This window comes from Lutjanus erythropterus, chromosome 5, assembly GCF_056507025.1.
Source record: "Lutjanus erythropterus isolate fLutEry1 chromosome 5, fLutEry1.hap2, whole genome shotgun sequence".
Lineage (NCBI taxonomy): Eukaryota > Metazoa > Chordata > Actinopteri > Lutjaniformes > Lutjanidae > Lutjanus > Lutjanus erythropterus.
In genome coordinates, this window is record NC_139321.1 from 6,752,301 (window position 1) to 6,770,084 (window position 17,784).

The 17,784-nt window shown below is 38.8% G+C and overlaps 3 protein-coding genes across 5 annotated transcripts in view; 1 reads left to right on the plus strand and 2 right to left on the minus strand.

Annotated features, from left to right (window-relative positions):
- The window catches only part of rnf44 (ring finger protein 44), a 32,562-nt gene extending 27,700 nt beyond the window's left edge, over positions 1 to 4,862 (plus strand). For all 3 annotated transcript variants that reach the window (XM_084718619.1, XM_084718618.1, XM_084718620.1), the window contains exon 11: positions 861 to 4,862. In XM_084718619.1, the coding sequence (XP_084574745.1) occupies positions 861 to 923 (63 nt within the window). In that variant the 3' untranslated portion in view covers positions 924 to 4,862. The remainder of the gene's footprint in view (positions 1 to 860) is intronic.
- Positions 4,863 to 5,720: 858 nt separating this feature from the next.
- faf2 (Fas associated factor family member 2) lies at positions 5,721 to 13,059 on the minus strand. The gene is made up of 11 exons (XM_084718621.1): positions 12,962 to 13,059; positions 11,990 to 12,058; positions 11,691 to 11,825; positions 11,192 to 11,268; positions 10,958 to 11,096; positions 10,748 to 10,833; positions 10,422 to 10,513; positions 9,356 to 9,533; positions 8,925 to 9,096; positions 7,517 to 7,660; positions 5,721 to 7,221 (listed from the first exon to the last, which is right to left on the minus strand). The coding sequence occupies exons 1-11, from the start codon at positions 13,022 to 13,024 to the stop codon at positions 7,039 to 7,041; spliced, it is 1,338 nt and encodes a 445-aa protein (XP_084574747.1). The 5' UTR covers positions 13,025 to 13,059; the 3' UTR covers positions 5,721 to 7,038.
- Positions 13,060 to 14,709: 1,650 nt separating this feature from the next.
- Positions 14,710 to 17,671, minus strand: pin4 (protein (peptidylprolyl cis/trans isomerase) NIMA-interacting, 4 (parvulin)). The gene is made up of 4 exons (XM_084718335.1): positions 17,512 to 17,671; positions 17,240 to 17,307; positions 15,695 to 15,814; positions 14,710 to 14,984 (listed from the first exon to the last, which is right to left on the minus strand). Exons 1-4 carry the CDS (start codon positions 17,546 to 17,548, stop codon positions 14,826 to 14,828), a joined length of 384 nt encoding a protein of 127 aa, XP_084574461.1. The 5' UTR covers positions 17,549 to 17,671; the 3' UTR covers positions 14,710 to 14,825.
- Positions 17,672 to 17,784: the final 113 nt, after the last annotated feature.

A 17,784-nucleotide genomic window follows, 5' to 3' on the forward strand; every position in this document is an offset into this window, starting at 1 on the left:
GGTACATATGTATGTGTATGTATATGATAGTCAGTGTATTAACTTCAGTAGGTGCTGCTCGGCACACCCCCACTTTGGAGAAGCAGAGAGGAGCACCAGCACAGAGGTTAAGCAGTGGCTAAGTGCTAAGAGGACAGGTTCAGCAACAAAAGTTATTGTAGCCACTTAAAATAAGGTTCCTCTAAAGAGAAAAAAAAAGAAAAGAAATCAGTATCAGTTTAAGTGTATACTATGTTTAGAATATTTTCACTGCTTTACTTTGATGTCAGAAAGATGTTTGACAGAAATCAGAAAGTTTACCTCACAGAACACAAGGAGTTGCAGTCGTCCACTGCCTCAGTCTGTTAGTTTGTGTTATTGTGTGATTTCAATGAATCCAAATTATCCTTTTAAAGCACTGATGTCACACAATAACACAAACAAACAATCAGATCGAGGCGGCAGTAGACCAACAACTCCACGTGTTCTGTGAAGTAAAATGACTGATGTCGCCTATGGAGTGTGTCCGGTTCAGATAGTGTGATATTTGCCTTTTCTGACAGGAAACTGCTGTTATATAAACCAGCGTTGTTGTTGTTATCATTATTTAACATTTTTATGTAGGTCTTTTTTAAGTGGCTAAAATACATTTTGTTGCTGAAGTACAATGCCTGTCTTCTGTGCTACTGACCCTCCCTCCTCCTCCTCTAGATGCCAACTGGCATCCACTGTAGCTAATCCACTGAGCTCACACAACCTGACTTCAAATAATCCGAACTATGCCTTTAATCAATTTCATACTGTTCTCATTATTCTGTATGAATATTGTGATACACGGTACCTAATGTCTTTCATGCGTCATGTTTCCGCTTGACTTCCAGACCAATCGCACTTGTCCTATCTGCCGAGCCGATGCCTCGGACGTACACCGGGAGGTGGAGTGAGAACTGTCTCTATCTCTGAGTGCTGAACTGGAAAGCTGCACACACCAGAGTCTTCCCCAAAACTGGGGATACCTGCCACCCAACCTGCGTCCTCCAGTAAATATAGCTTACCCACCCACTACTCCTGCCCCTTCCTAAATAATAAGCAATCCAGGATTGTTTCTGGAGCCTGTTGTACCTCTGCTGTGCTTCACTGTCCAAGTCTCATGAAACCCACTGCCTATCGCAGCCTATAGCCAGAGTTCTGGGATCGCCAGCCAGTTCTTTCTCTGCCCCCTCGTTGCAGATTCCAAAGATTTTCCCTACAATGCATTATTTGCTGCTTTTGTTTACAGGGTTTCACTTTTATTTAGTGGATTTGGTTGTGGTGTTCATGAATAGTGGGAGTCCTGCATTGGAAGAGGTGAGTGGGAGCCTGGAGGATGATAGGCTGGACACCTTGTGCAATTAGCAGAAAAAAATGGTAGGAATACTTCAACATGGGTATCTGTGTTTGGAGGCGACGCCTGACCATCATAGATGCATGTTCGTGTAGGTGTTGGGCAAAGTGACTTGTTAATAATGTATGTTCTGCAATAATGTATTGATCATTTCAACAGTTTTACCCCTTATTTGTTTTAGATTTGCCAATGCTATTGTGAAAGTGTGACTTGCTGTGGTTAAATGCAGATTCTGTTAAGCCTGAGGTTATGGACTGCAAGTGATGGGACATGCAACTGCGGGGTGTCTCCCACCCGAGATTATCCACTCTGGAACACAGATCTGTACAAAAGCAGTCATGGATTAATGGACTGCGTCTTTTCGAGGTCATCTGGCATAACTGCACAAGTGCTACACCCACCCTCCATGTCAGCATTGTTCCTCTGGCAAGTGTGTATGCGTGAGTGCGTGCGTGCGTGTGTGTGTGTGCGTGCGGTTTGTCCTGTTCACAGAGCCAATGCATTGTGTAACCACTGGATACAGGGCAGCATGCTAGGATTTGCATGAACTGTTGATTCAGACTAGCAATATTTTAATCAAGCATTGCCACCAAAATTAACAAATTTTAAGAAAAAGAAGAGAAGCATACTAAAAGAACTGCTTGCTTATTCAGAGAGCGCCATGAGGGAAGACTAGCATGTGGTTCCACCCTGACTGCGTTTTTAAGGATGGGGGTCCTCGTCCGAAGGCTGTGCTGATGCCATAGAGCTCTGGAGGCCTGTGCAGAAAGCAATATGTGCAGTGAGTGGCGAGTTTTAAATGAACTTTCTTCCGCTTTTAGGAAGACTGGGCTTTTTATTTCTTTGTTTGTGAGCCAAATCCAATATACAGATATAGCCTATACTGTTCAAGATTTCAGATCTGCCTTCTTATGACCTTGACAAGCACAAACCTATTACTAATCCTGAAAATACTTTGTCATTTCCACTTGTTTTAAAAAGTATGCCGTTTTTAAAAAAAAAAGGTTTATTTATTGGTTTTATCTTCTAGAGAAAAATACGTTGAAGGAAACAGTCGGAGCACTAATACAATGTTTGTGTATGGTATGTGTTATATTCTGGTAACTTGGTCAGGTCATTGTCTTAGGCCATGGTAATGGTGTTGTAAAAGAGCAACTGTATGTATAGCTTCAGTGTGAATGCTTTTAGATAAACGTTTGAAGACAGAAGAATGTTGAAAACCCTTGTAGAAGTCACTGGCGACGCTCCACGTTAACGCCAGCCGTCTGTATCCTACAGCGATCAGGACGGGGTTCAAATGACACAGAGCTGGAGTGTTCAGTAGTGTAGAAACACTGTTAGACTTCTAGTTCCCTGCTTGTGTTCACACTTAAAAAAAAAAAATTAACAGGATACATTTGAGGTGGGAGGAAAAAGAGCAACAAACGGACTTTTGCTTTGCATTCACTCTCGTCTCTTAACTGCCCCAGTAAGCACTAACAGGCAGTTGTAACCTTTGCTTTTACGTGTAAAGGGATCTTGCCTTTTTTCTTTACTTTTGTTTCCTAAGTGAATGTGAGTCTTTGATGTGTGTGCCACCTTCAAGAGAAAAAAAAGAAGCCATTTAATGAGTTAAACCCACAGCTTTGAGAATTAACCTATGTGTACATATCTATTCGCTGGCATATATTGTAAGTTTTAAAAAAAATCACTCAGGGCCTCTCGGTATATTAAAAATAAAAGAGAACAGTCCATTTCAAATGGAAAGGATGCCATGAAAAGGGTATATCTGAATTTAGTTTGGTCGTTTTCCTCAGACCATAAATAATTTAATGTAATCAATTATAATATTCTGTTTTGTCGGAAATAGTAGATATTACATCATTTAAAGACAGGCATGCAAGAAAAAATTAACTATGTTATTAGTATTCACTGAAAAGAGGCAATGTACACTGCAGCTCATTACAAGTGTATTATTCAAACCTGTTTGACTTTTGTTCTTTTACTCGAACCATATGTTCAACATAGCGGTTGTGATTCCCATTTCTAAATGTGCCGCGGCGCACACTATTCTACCTAACTCACTCCCAAATCTACTTCAGAGGTGTTTGCATGACTTTAAAAAAAAAACAAAAAAACAAGTAAAACAAGTGTGTTATAGTGGAGGATATCTCAACATCTGGTGGGGACCTATTTAACGGTGCACAATATGCATGCTTGTCAACCAGATCCCAACTGATTTTTAGCTCTAGTTGGCTTTGGGTTCTGGGGGTTTGGATCTTAACGCTCAGCTGATAACTGCCATGCATTGTACTGCACACATTTGTAATAGAACTGAATGACTACAAGATTTTATTGCGCTAACTTCATTTTATAGGAAAAAAAAACAAAAAAACAACTGGTCTTGAATCCAGAAATTCTTACATACATTGTGTTACTGTTATTGCCCTAACGACTGAAAAATTACATGCTCTGAAACTACTGTAGTTTATCAAAAGCCATAGTGAAAAGGTGCTAGATGTTCTGCTTTTAGGTATGAAAACTCACTTGCGTGAATGCAATAGTTTGTCATGGATCCCATGTATTCTTAAAGCATGTTATACTAATACCCCTAAACAATGTCAGTGAAAATCAATATAGTTTAAGGGATTTAAAAAAAGAATAAAGTGTTGTCATTACTTATTTCAGTGTAGTACTGTACCTGCCTATCAGGCTCTTGCTCTCAGTGTATCAATATCTTAAAATGTATTGCTCACATATAGATACCTTAATTCATGTTAATGTTAGCACTATTATTTTTGGAGTAAATATTTAATTGACAATATCCAGCTACCCTATGAAATAAAAAGAGAACCTCCCATTTAAGGCCTAGGTAATGAGGTAACTTTTAATGACAACTGAGAATAGAGTCTTGTAGTCTTTCTGTTAAGAGTTATTGAATAATCTCACAGCTTGTGTGGTGCAAAAATGTGTTCCAATAAGCAGCTAAAATTTATTTAGGATTTGTGATTGATTGCTCCGTAGACGCCATTTATTGTTTACCAATGACTTTTTGCTGTGGTGGGATAGTGGTTTACTGTTCTTACTCTCCCTGGCCTCTAGGGGTCCTTGCCTGAACACCAGACTACCCACCCGCCAACAGAGCCAGGGGCATGTGTTCTGTGTTAGGCAGATATTTTGCTTTGGTACTTGCACATTTACAGTTACCTCATTTTTTCCATGTTTGTATTGGGGGGTGGGCGGGAGAAAACAACTAATATATATTATATATAGGAAATGGTTCTTATTAATGTTATAATTTTTCATTCCATTGGAATCATATTGTTTGTAGCATTTAACATAACTAGTTAGTGTATTATATATACATCTGTATACTGTTTGAAATTTTTAAGATTTGTACTTTTTTTAAATGAAAGTTGCTAGTTATGCTTTACCAAGTAGTGCAATCATATTTTTTTTTTAATTGTTGTGGCTGATTTGAAAGGGTTGTTCACTAATAAATGTATGATGTATACCAATATCACACTTGTCTCATTTGACTTAAGCCACTGAAAGGTTAAAGGGACAGTTCACACCAAATGCAAAAATACACTTTTTCCTCTGGCCTATATTGCTATTTATGTTTTTGTGTGTGTGTGAGAGAGCGAGAGTTGCAGAGTTTTGGAGATAATGGCTGTAGAGATGTCTGCTTTGTCTCGAACATAATGGAACAAATTCGACGTTCTCACTGTAAACCTTGGTGTTTAATGCTGATTTATTGTGCATTCTTTTTCTTTTTTTCCTGTTGGGCTGTTCAGTGTCTTTGAAATGTGGACAATGTCAGATTCTAGTGTGCTAACGAGGTTGAGGAGGAAAAAGCTAAATTTTGAACCATTTGTGGAGTAACGGGTGCTACTTCTCAGAGTTGTGTGTGGATGTGGAGTCGAGCCAGGTGCGATGGGATTGTGAATTGCTTCACAGAAACAGATTTCTCAGGATGTCAGTGGCTACATTTAACTTGTGTCAGCACCTCTCCACCAGAGTCTTACAGCAAGATATTAGTCATGAATTCTGACATGACTGTTCAAACTGCAAAAAAAATCAGACCTATTTATGATTTAAGACCATGTTGAAGTATCTCCAAATCAGAGTTGGAAAAAAAAAAAAAATCAGATTCCAGATGTTCTGTGCTGTTCACAAAAAGCTGAGTCACATAAAAAAAAGATTTGGGCCACGTCTGCCTGCAGTGCGAACGTAATGGAAACGGCATTTAGCTTGTGGTGCTCAAAATGCGTTTGACAAAATCAACAACTGTCTTTAAAAGACATCATAAACCTTGTTGTGAGCAGTTTCACGTAGTAACTATTTTCTTTTTAAGAAACATGTAAGCACTCACAACTGAAGAATATTAATTTTTTAATTTTGATGTGAACAGTCTCTTTAAAATGCGGTATGTAAAATAACTGACACTAATCACTGTGTACTTTAAATGTCATCCTCGTGGAAAAAGTTGTGATTCTCAAAACCACCTAAAATATCCTACTTGTCAAAACTACAAACAGAAAAAAAAACTGCTTATATATGATGCACAGGTGTTGTACATTCTCAATAAACCCACATTTTTAAAACATTTTTAATTTATAGTTGGAAAATTACATCTTTACATGAGCCCATTTAGATGTTACAGGCAAAACAGGCATCTATGAGTAACCACAGGCACACTATGGGCAGACTCGTACTATACTAGATAAAGCCACATGTAAAAGCTGTGGCCTCTGTTAAATATTGTATTTTTAAACTTCATGAGCTTGAGGCAGTCTGCTTTACATAGTAACCAACCTGCATTTGGTCATTTTATGACACAGATGAGTCAAAAAACAAAAGCAAAAAAAAAAAAAAGGTAAGGTAAATCTTGGGTTTTTAAATATCTAACTTATGTACAGGTCATGGCTCATTTAAAACAGGGTTCCCATAGGTCCTCTATGTCCTAATCCACTAACCTGCTCCCTGAAGTAGTACACGTGCTCGCCACACCACATAGATTAACAACCGCAGCGGTACCAGACCCGACTCAGACCAGTTGTGTACTTGTCAGCCACTGTGGGGAGAGCGTGTGTGAACTTGAGGGCAAGAAGGAAGTTGAATTAGGACACATGGATCAAAACATCTAGTCTCTGACATAAAGAAAATAGCCAAGGCATTCACACCATCATAGAATCCATACTTCTCCATGCTGCATCTTGTATGTATCAGTAGATATTAATACAACCTGCCTTCCTCAGCTGCCCAGACATGAACACTGGGATATGGTTCTGGTTTTGCACAAAGCTATGCTACTGTTTCAGTACATTTCAGTAGATGATTAATCCTTTGCTGCAACACTTACTGGTGAGGAAAGACAATAGTTAACTGGTAGCTAGTACAGACAATGGAAAACAAACTTCTTTGTCCACACGGATACAAAGAGGAGTTCAAGGAAGGACTTCGAGAAATATTTATTTGATAAAATTCAAGACTTTCCAGGCTATTGGGAACCCTGTAAACACAACCAAACAAGGACTGGATGCAGGGTGGTTAATTTTTTTTTCCAGGTTAGGATTTTATCTCAATGATCCCTTGTGCATAATGGCCATTTGACAAAAGAAGAAAAAGTAAAAGGAGGAGTGGGTGGGCATTGGAGGAAAATGTGTATCCATGTAGAGGAGGTATGTCATCTATTAATCGTCCGTAAGGTCCTGAACAAAAAGGACCTCGGAGCGGCTGAGTCCTGCCTCTTTCAGTGAGGGAGGGTTGGGCTGCTCTTCAGTTGGAAGGCAGGGCAAGACTCGGCGAGGGAAGTTTGTTACTATCTGAAACTTCTCTGGGGATTCTTTCAAAGAGAAAAGGAAGTCGTATATTACCTGTGAAAGAAAAAAGAGTCAATAGGAAGTGTTCTGTCGATGAAGAGAACAAAGAGTTTATAATAATGCAGTGTTTAAAAGCTGTGAGACCCCTCTGAATATATTCATTACAGTATCTGAAAAAAATGTTGTTTCTCTCAGTTCTGGAGCACGTGGCTTTGGCACTAAAAGTAACTGGAACATAGTCAAAAACAGTAGACTACATCGACTAACTACTAATGAAAACCACTGGATAAAATGAATCAACCAGGGTCGACCGCATGTGTAGTGTCAGAGTGATAACAGCGGTACTCACCGACAGAGACTGCCCAAAGAGGAATCGTCTCTCTACTCGTGTGTCATTGGGCAGTTTAAACACTATTTTGACACTTTCTGGATCATCTGAAGGTGGCTCTGGAGGAAGACATTCTGACTTCCTCTCCTTCTCCTCTTCGAGTGTCTGGAGTCGTGCAACAAAAATTGACAACATGAGTAACAAAACAAAAAGTATTTTTTTGTATATTAAAAGGCAACTGTTTCATTCAAATAATTCATTTCTTTAAAGGGCAATTTGCTTGTGCAAAAATGAACATAGCAGTCCAGGTATCAAGTAAGCACCGTAGACTGTATATTCAGTAAGGTGAAATCCTATTTAATATACGATCTATGGTTGAAGCAACCCTGCCCCCTCCTCTCCTAAATCAGGAAAGGATGGGCAGGCTGCAGAAACACTGCAAGAGTGCAAGGCAAGCACAACATTGTAATTTGACAATAACAAGCAACGTGGAGTCCTCCACTGTAAGTTGATCTGCTGTTAATAACTGTCAGTTGTCTGTGAATGTAAAGTTAAGCCTGCCTGCCTGCCTGCCAGACCCCATTAACATATTACTCAATTTAACAGTCAAACATCTATGCATCTAAAAGATCATTCATTAATTCTTATATCTCATAGACAGTCATTTTGCATTAATTTGAACTCTCATCAACTTCAAACAGGCAAACAAAAACAGTTCTTCCAGCATGGAATAGAAATTTCAAAGTAGAACACCATGACTGTAGTGTTTTCAGAGAGGTGAGTATTTTAACTTAACGTGTTTCTTTGATCTCTGGTAAAATATCAAGGTAATGTTCTGATTTATTACAGTAAATATAATACAGATTTCTCCTTTAAATCAAATACAAACATAAAACTAGAATTTACTGTCTCAAAGAACTGCTATATTGTATAACCTTGCACATAATTTAAACAAAAGACAAGGATACCTCTTTGCACACTTTGTTCAGGAACATTACCACTATGCCTAGAGACCAGCAGGTTTAATGTTCCTCCAGAGGAAGCCAAACCTCATTTGCTAATTAGTTATTTTTTGTTTTGCTGTCCTGTCCTCTGAGCACATCCTACAGGTGTACTTTTTACTAAGATGTCCTCAATTTATGTTGATTTATCTTGGCTGGATGATTATGAAAAACTTTTGTTGAAGCAGGTTTTATCTGCCAAGCTTTGGAGAGAAGGCAGAATATTTTGTTTTGAGACCGAGCTGTAACATGTAACTTTGTAATGAAAGGAATGTTTTAACACTGCAACTGTACTTTCAGTGTCTTGGAAAACCATGAAGGTTAGACACTTTGTGTGTATGCCACAAAAATAAAATAAATCAATCACTTCAAGTCTCCATGTGTACATTTGAGTGTACAACAAAAATTTAATGGAAAATAAGACTCACTCGTCGTCTCCGCTCCTCAGCAAGAGCAGTCTGTCGGACCTTCTCCTCTTCTTGTCTTTGCTGCTCCTCTTCCTCCCTTTTCTTTCGGTCCTTCTCCTGGTCGGCACGGAGGGAGGCCAGATAGGCCTCATCCTGCTGCTGCCTTAGCACTTGGGTCTGGTTCCTCTCCTCCCTGAAACAAACATTTGCCTGTACTTACAAACTATGACCCTGACTGGCATATTAGCTATAACTATAAAGATAAGTGACATGTTTATTGAAGTGTTTATTTTTTTAATTACCACAGTGTTTAATCATCAGCTGAGACATTTGAGTTTAATACCTAATCTCAAAACCATCCCAACATGCAACTTCCAGGCAGTCTTCAGTGTAAGTGGAGACGAGATGTCTCAAGTCAAGTAATCCAGTGTGAATTTATTGATTTCCCGTACCGTTCAAGGCGCTCTGACATCAGATGTGTTTGGTTGGCATCCATGATGAAGGTGAGCTGATTGATGAGGTCCTCTGGCTGAATGAGACCCTCGAGCCTGCCCACCACTGTCATCTTGCGGTCCTTCAGCATTATCATGGCCAGGAATGGGTAGGTGTTCTCCCGCAATGCTTGGGACACTGAAACACACCCAAACAATTGAAAAAGTAAAGCAACATTTCATGAATCTAATTAGATGGTCAACCCATCCTCAGATGGAAAACAAACTAGAAACAAGCCAATTCCCTTCACAAACAGTTTTATAGAGTAGAGGTGAATGGATCTTTTGTGGCATTTGAAACATTTGAGAAACTCAAAATGTATATCTTTCCAGGAATATGTCCCAGTTACTATGGATAACAGTGATGTGTAATTTGCAAACAAGTCAGCTCTAGGAGCTTGCTCCTTCAAGTTACCGATGGGAGCTGGCACCAATCATGGAGCACTTTTATTTTATGTTTTTTTTTAATTAATAAAAGACAGAATAATAGGATGTCCTTTTCTCCACATTGCTCAATGTGTCCATTCCATCCATGCACTGACTGAATATTGTGTTGATGTGTATGTGCATGCGAACAATCACATGTAAGGACAGACAGTCCATATTATCAGGTTAAAAGTAAGCAGGCGGTCTGATGGTCAGAAGTTGGCTGTTACATGGGCCTTCTGCAAAAGTGTTATTATTTTGATCAGCTGTTTTATTATTTATGCAGATGTTTATGTTTGAATCTGATCCAAAGCTTACCTATCATCATCCTGATGATTATTTTGCTGATAAACCTAGTAACCCCTGACGCCTTAAAGAAGAATGACAAGCCATCCAAAAGAACTTGTAAAGGAAAGGAATTAAGCTATATGATCTGGCTCATCTTTCTCAACTTTCATGTTCCTTGTATTAAAACCTTCAAATATAAACATAATGAAGTTTGAGTTTAGCTAATGTTTCTTTTACAGCTGACTCACAACAAATGGTGGGTTAAATAAATATGAGAATAAATAAACTAAAGAAAATAAATAAATTTGTATACCTCTGTAGCCCTCAGGCTTGCTGGTTGAGCATGCCCAGAAGAGCATTCGCGTGTTGAGGAAGGTTATGACTTCTTCTGTACATAACGTGGAGCTAGAAAGTGACAGATCAGAAACACAAAACATTTAACAGGGAACCCCTTTTTCTTGTGCACGAGGATATAAAGCTTATATTAATATTAAACTAGAACATACGTGTTATATAACAAGTAGCAAAGTTGAACCAGACTACGCTTTGAATGAAAACAAACTGAACAGGGTTCTATTTAAAACATCCTGATGGCTGTCCCTGAGGTGATGTAAATAAGCAAGGTAAAAAGTATCATACCGGCAAAACTCGTCAGTGTCTTGATGATCCTCTCCGTGAAGGTACACTAATAGGTAGCGGAGCTCCCGTTTGGCATCATTCAGTGCCTGCATGTTTCAGGATGAACAAAAGCAATGTAACATATTACAATTTTACCAAATGAAATTGACTTTATAGCATAAAAATGTGTGTTTCTAATTGGTCATCGGCTCTACTTATCCCTGAACTCACCTGGCTGTATGTTCCCTGGTAAAATACAGGGTGTGACCGACCATACTTCTCCTCAAAACTATGAATGAAAGACACAACATCTCCAACAGGGTCTGTCACACGACCACGAGGATCTGGCCTGATAAACCGCAGGGCAAACCTTGAACAAAACAAACACATAGTGGAGATCAATTACCTTCCTGCAGCTACTAAAAATTTACCTTCCAGAAGCTTAAATCAAAGTGCTTGAGTTACCTGAATATGTCCAGAAGTGTGTAATATGTAAATCTGAAAGGTAGCATTATCAAGTAGTAACTCCATCCTAGTAATCCCTGAAAAGAAGAACCAGTGCAACCCATTATTATTTAAACAGTAGAGAATAAGTAGAAAACAAAATGCCAACATATTGGAGGTTTCCTATATTTTTAAGCCATAAAAATGCTATTAAAAATAAAGACATCACTTAGATTGAACGATCCCTCAAGGACTGGCTTGAAAGTAACACAGTCTCCTTATTTATTAGAACAGTATCCAAGTGACACTATTAACCACAGAAATATACAATCCTGAGAAATGTTCTGTTCCTGATAAAGTTCTGGTAGAATATGGCTATGTGTCAAGCATCTACAATAGAAATAAAGCGCATTGTAAGAGAAATCCAGTAATTTAATTTGTGCAGTGAGATTAAATATTTAACAGCCATGCAGAGATTACATCATAAAAGCACAAACGTTAAAAGAACCGGCAGACCTACCCTGGGTTGTGGCCTTGAGACGATGTAACTATATACTCTATGGTCTGCTGTATTGACCTGCAATGGTCTGGATGGTGGAGGGTTAAACACACTGGGCACTCCTTCCTGTTCATTTAGTCTGTCTTGTACTGCAGCCTGAAACACACACATTTAAGACCATCATAGTAGAGTCAAATCCATCAATAAATCAGAAGAAAACACCGACAATCATAAAAGCAAACCAGCACACTTCAGAAATCTATATAGGAGTAAAATGTAAGCGGAGCCATGAAAATCTGCCTTTTTGCATATGACCTTACCTCTATGTTCCAATTATGCTGTTCTAATGTTCGACGACATTGGTCCATTGATTCCAAACCAGTTAGGTCCTGTTAGACATGAAAAGAAAGTCAGACTGAAGTGAAGGCCTAAAAACGCTCATGAAACCAGAAAAGCACGTTTGTATATAGTCACGGCTTCCTTCAGTAGCTTACGTGCCGTAAAAGTTAGCAAGAAACCCACAAAACTAAATCTGCTCGTTTGTCAAACAGGATGAAATGGTCAAAATAGTTGACTAACAACAATGTGGTTAGGCAGCTACCTAAACTCACAATTAATGTCAACATCAACCCCAAGCAGGATGACGTTAACGGTTAGCTAACGTTAGCTCGCCAAAATATCAAGACTTGTAACGACTAACCTTAGCTAACACTGGAGTGAGAAAGCTAGAACGGGCTACTGATTAACGGGGTGGAAAGTGCATCTTTATTATTACCATAAAACCAACAATTTCATGTAGGAGAGCTAAAGGACAGTTTTATGTGTGAGAAACTTCGGTGACAGCTCGATGATGACTGTTGAGCTAATGTTAACTCAGCAAGTGAAGGGAGCGTCAGGGGAAACCCAACATTAGCCAACTTGACGTTAACGTAAAGTAAAAAATGATACTAAAACGCAGCACGAGTGATGCTGATAAACAAAGTTGGATTGGGTATATGTCTTGCAATATAATACAAAAAACGTTACGATGTTTAAGTCCACCCATGGCCCTTAAAGTCTGATAACTTGTTAGCTAGCTTAGCTAATGTTAGCTTGCTTTGCTAACGTTAGCTCTGACTCAAGTTGACGGCTAACGTTAGGGGGCTGGGGGTAACGTTATCGAAGTTGACTGTGCAAAAGGCGTTTAAACACGCACGGTTCCGCATATTTACGAGTATTCGGTATAAACGATAATGTATTACTATATGAGGTTTCAAGCAGACAAGTGTTAGTGCAGAATTTAGGCTGTCTACCTGAAACTGAAGGAGTTTTTCGGTCTGCGCCTGAGATAATTCTGGCTCCTCTGGCGCCGCCATCTTACCTCGCCAATCATCCAGCAAGGCGTAACTTTTCCTGATGCTGACTGTACTGTCACAACCTGTGCGCGTTACCGCCACCTGGCGGTGTGGATGTAACCAGCAGGATCACTCAATACTAACCAAACCCCACAACACTGCGATCTAAATGATTTTATCTGCATGGATCGTCCCATGCAATAATGTAAAGACAGCACTGATGCAGATCAGAGTAGTTTATTCATTCGGGGAAAAAAGTCGTAATGTCGAGAGTAGTAATTTTTTTTTTTTTCCTTTTGAAAGCATTTTAAAAATAAAGTCAAAATGTCCACATCAGTGTAGAAATGCCATTTTCCTCATTATCCACATGGTATTTCGACTTTATTCTCATAATGCAAAAAAAAAAACTTCTTATACCTGTACTCTTACACATTTAAACTTTATTCTCAAAAAGACACATTTTAAAATAAGATGCCACAGTCTTGTTCCATCTTCTCAATTGTGAGGCTTTGCTGCTTTTCTTCGTCTTTAATGACAGTGACCTGTTTCACTATTTTTATTACATTTTATGGCTCAAATAACTGATTAAATAATGATCAATTTAACTGATAACGGAAATAATTTGTTTACTGCAACACTCCTCACTAACTGTATTTGTAGGAATACTTTCTTTGGTTAATGTCTGTTTTGTTTTCTATTATTGGTGTTTTATTTCATATTTTACAAAGACTAATAGAAAATTTGTCCACTTTTTTAGTTAACACTAGGGTTGGGTGATACCACAGAATTTGGGTTTAATCTGTTACCAAGCAGCCTAACACCAGAACCAGACTCACCAATTACAAATACAGATAGATACATGTCAAGTTCCTGAACTCTTTTACTATGAAGCCACACTGCTGTAGCATGCGCAGCATGTGGTTTTGCACTGTCTCGCTGAAATAAGCGGGTGAAATTCTGTAAAAGAACTCTGGATGGCAGCATATGTTGCTCCAAAAACCTGTATGTACCCTTCAGCATTGATGGGATCTTCACACCCCTATACAGTCACAGATGCTGGATTTTGAAGTTCAGCAGTCGTCTTCAGCCTTCAGCCAACCTACTTCTGAACATAACCACCAAATACTTTGCCAAATGTGGCGTTTCTTTTCACTCCTCTCTGCTAATAAATTAATAACATTTTACCATGACAGTTTTTGATGGTAAATAAAGTAAACCTTCATTATGTGAATAATCACTGGATGCATGACCATAACAGCAGCAGACATGCAAATATTGTAGCAGTAAAAATAAAGTTAAAATGCTCAGGGTGTCATCTGACACGTGGTGGATCCATTTTTAGGTATAGATCCCATTCACACTCATATCAATACTTGAAACGAGATGTTGTATCGATAGTTTGGTGATCGACCTGTTAGCACTAAAAGGTAACTATAACTTATCTCCAGAGCACAGAACGACAGAAACATTAAATTAACACCTAATTCATGGACGTTTATAGGAGCACACAAACAGACCTTACACATTTTGTCCTATTTGAGTGAAAATGCATTTATTTTGCAATTTGTGGTTTGATTTCCACAAATATTATCAAGCTGAAAAAGAAAATCCAGTGAATTATATGAATGTTCCCTCAGGTGAACTGTCAGTAAGGTAGCAGACAAAGCAAACACTCATGAGAGGATCATGTAATTTTCTTGTTCTTAAACATTCTGCAAAAAAAAAAAAAAAAAAACAAGCGCTGCATTGCAAGAGTAAGATCAGGAAGTAATCAGTTCACAAAATAGCACACTGTAGAATTTGTATGTCCTAATTTCAAGTGTCACTTTTTCCCCTCTACCATAATGATGTGGTACCCGAACTTTGTCTTAACAGGAGGGTCTGTGTAGACGGGTTTGTCCATGGAACTGACAGGCAGGGCAAACGCTGCATCCTGGAAAGGTCCGACCATCGACCCTCGCGTCATCCACCCCAGATCACCCTGTCATGAAGGAAACATGCAGTTTTCAACTAATATGGGTAATAAGTCAGGACCAGAGTGAGCAAGCAAGACCAACAAAGGCAAACGTCTTAGAAGGGTTCACTGTACTGAAAATAGAAACTGTGAGTAATGCCGGAACTTGAAACAATTTTTATGGCCTCGGTTGCCAGGCATAATTCCGTCAGATAAGGGCGTTAGGTAAGCGCTTTATTGTACTGTAATGATTGCAACAACTCAAATATTTACACGGTGTCCCTGAGTAACAGCTCAATTTCCGTTAAAATTTCCCACTAGCTCAGAGGACACCAGTGTATGTGTTCTGGTGGGATGCAGGTATGAATACGCAGGAGGAAATGTGCAGAGTTAGTGGGGGAAAAAAACACACTTCCTTGGGAGACATTTGTGAATAATGGAGGAGTAAAGAATTATTACTCATTATTCTGGAATTCACCATCCATGAAGACTCATTATGAGCATCAGGCCTGTACACCACTTGAATCATCTCCCACAATTCATCACAACAGGTTGTAGTAACATAAATAACATTTTTATATTACATTTCTAGATGTGAAATACACAGGACTGTTGATGTCAGGGATTATGGTTTACACCGTGACATTTGAATCAAGCAATAAAGCAGCTAACATAATCAGTAAAAAAAAAAAAAAAGGGGACCAAAACTGAGCAAATGATGATGTGCATGTTCTTACTCCTTGTCTGGCTTTGTCTTCACTGTACTGTGACGCCACTTCACTAAAACGAACACCAGCCTTCAGCTTCTCCATTGCCTCCATGCATTTTCCATGTTTTTCACAGAGGATATGCCGAACCTGAGGAAGAAACACAGAGCAAAAAAAGCAGTTAGACTTTGAGGAAATGAGCGATGGTTGGAATGCAGCCTATTACCATTTAAATTCACCGTAGACATTGTGCTCAACAAACAGAGATAAAGCACCTCAATAGTAGGTCACGTATACAGGTTATGATGTGTGTCACAAAAGCTTCCAAACCCCTTAAAGAGATAGTTCACATTCTTAGAAGAGGGGTTGTATGAGGTATCTACTGTATCTACTGTATAGTCAGTGTATAGCCTTCTTCATTTGAAGTAGTGTTTCCCCTCAGAGTTGCCATGAGTTGTTGTCTTAGTTCTGTTTACGACACAAGGAAGAGTAAATAAAAAGAAACATTTGCTGCTGTTTACTGCACTACATCTCCATGTCATGTTTAATCATTAATTTTTAAACCTAAGATACTGACATGTGGTGCTGAGATGAAGAACCTTTTTGACTCAGCAATAATGTCATCTTCCATTGCAATGTTTTACTGTGGACATGTTTTAAGTTTTTTAGTTTGAAGTGCACATTTAGAATATTCTCAAAGCTTTACCTTGCCTTCAGACAGGCTTTTCCAATGAGAAATTGAAATTATATTATATTATTAATAAATCATACTCTCACTGCCACCAGACTCATTTGACAAATACATCAATTTTAACTTTTGGAATACATGAGATACTGGTTTACAGCTGCCTTGATCGGTTAGTTTTGTTTGGGTAACTTTGAAGAACTCAGTGTAACTTTTAAAGGGTTTATTCAGATTTATAAAAGTTACACAATAACACAAGCAAACTAACCAATCAAGGCAGCAGTACAGCTGCAACTCTTGCGTTCTGGGAGGCAAAATTACAGTTTTTGTCAAAGGAGTTTGGCTGTGGGGAAACAATCCTGTTTCTCTTGGAGAAACTTGGTGTGCAGACTCTCATCTACTGCAGATAATACAGTGACTATGGACAAATACCTCATACAACCCCATTTTAAATTTCTTCAGTGCTCTCTGGCACTAGCTTTTCCTTGGCCAAAATTTTTTTATGCAGCCTTAAAAGTTATTTTCCCAGTAACAGAGATAAAAGGGGACGTTTGAAATATTTGAGAAAAATATGTCTTAATCTAACAAAAATGAAATACATTTAATTTATATTATTTATTTTAACTTTAACCAGTTGAAGGGTCATTTTTATCAGGTCAGGACTGGCCCATCGTGGGAAAAAAAGGAAAACACTGTTTCACAGGTCTAGTGACAGATGGAAATTTTCTAGATGTTGTTTAAGTGTTAAATAAACCACATCGTTTCCTTCGAGGTAACTGACTCACAAGTGGCTTTGTGGTCGGAGGAAAGGCTCAGAACAGTCATATCTATGTTAAATCAACCTTTTATGTGAAATTTGACGTTCGCAGTGAGAATGTGATTAAAGTTACCTTCACAGAAGTCCCTCCCTTTGGCGTCTTGTCTTTCTTGTCAGCGTCTGCACCTCCTGAAGCAGCTCCTGCAGTAACGAGTTTCAGCGCCGTTTAAACAATGAACAAACGCAACAGACAGTGACATTATAGCAACCAGTATGATCACGTTAAATCTAGAGAAATGCATCGCCTCATTAAAGTTTGTATCACAGTTGTATGCTAATTTCCAGGCCAGTACATGTTGCTAACACATGAGCTAATTAAGTGTAGATACATTATGGACCACTAACCTTTACCACCTTTGCCACCTTTTCCTTTTGGTGGCATTATAGATTGACGTGTACTGAATTTCAAACAATAATGACAACAAAAAACTGCAATTACATGCGTTCACGGTGTGTTGTCTGTAACATGCGCAGTAAGCTGCGCAGAGAGCGTCAGTGTTCTTCTTCTTTGGCTGTTATTGGCAGATTGTAGCCAGTTGACGTCTTTACCGCCACCTAGTGTAAGAACCAGAGAGTGCAGGCTGCAGTCCTACTGCGGTTCATAAAATTAGGTACAGT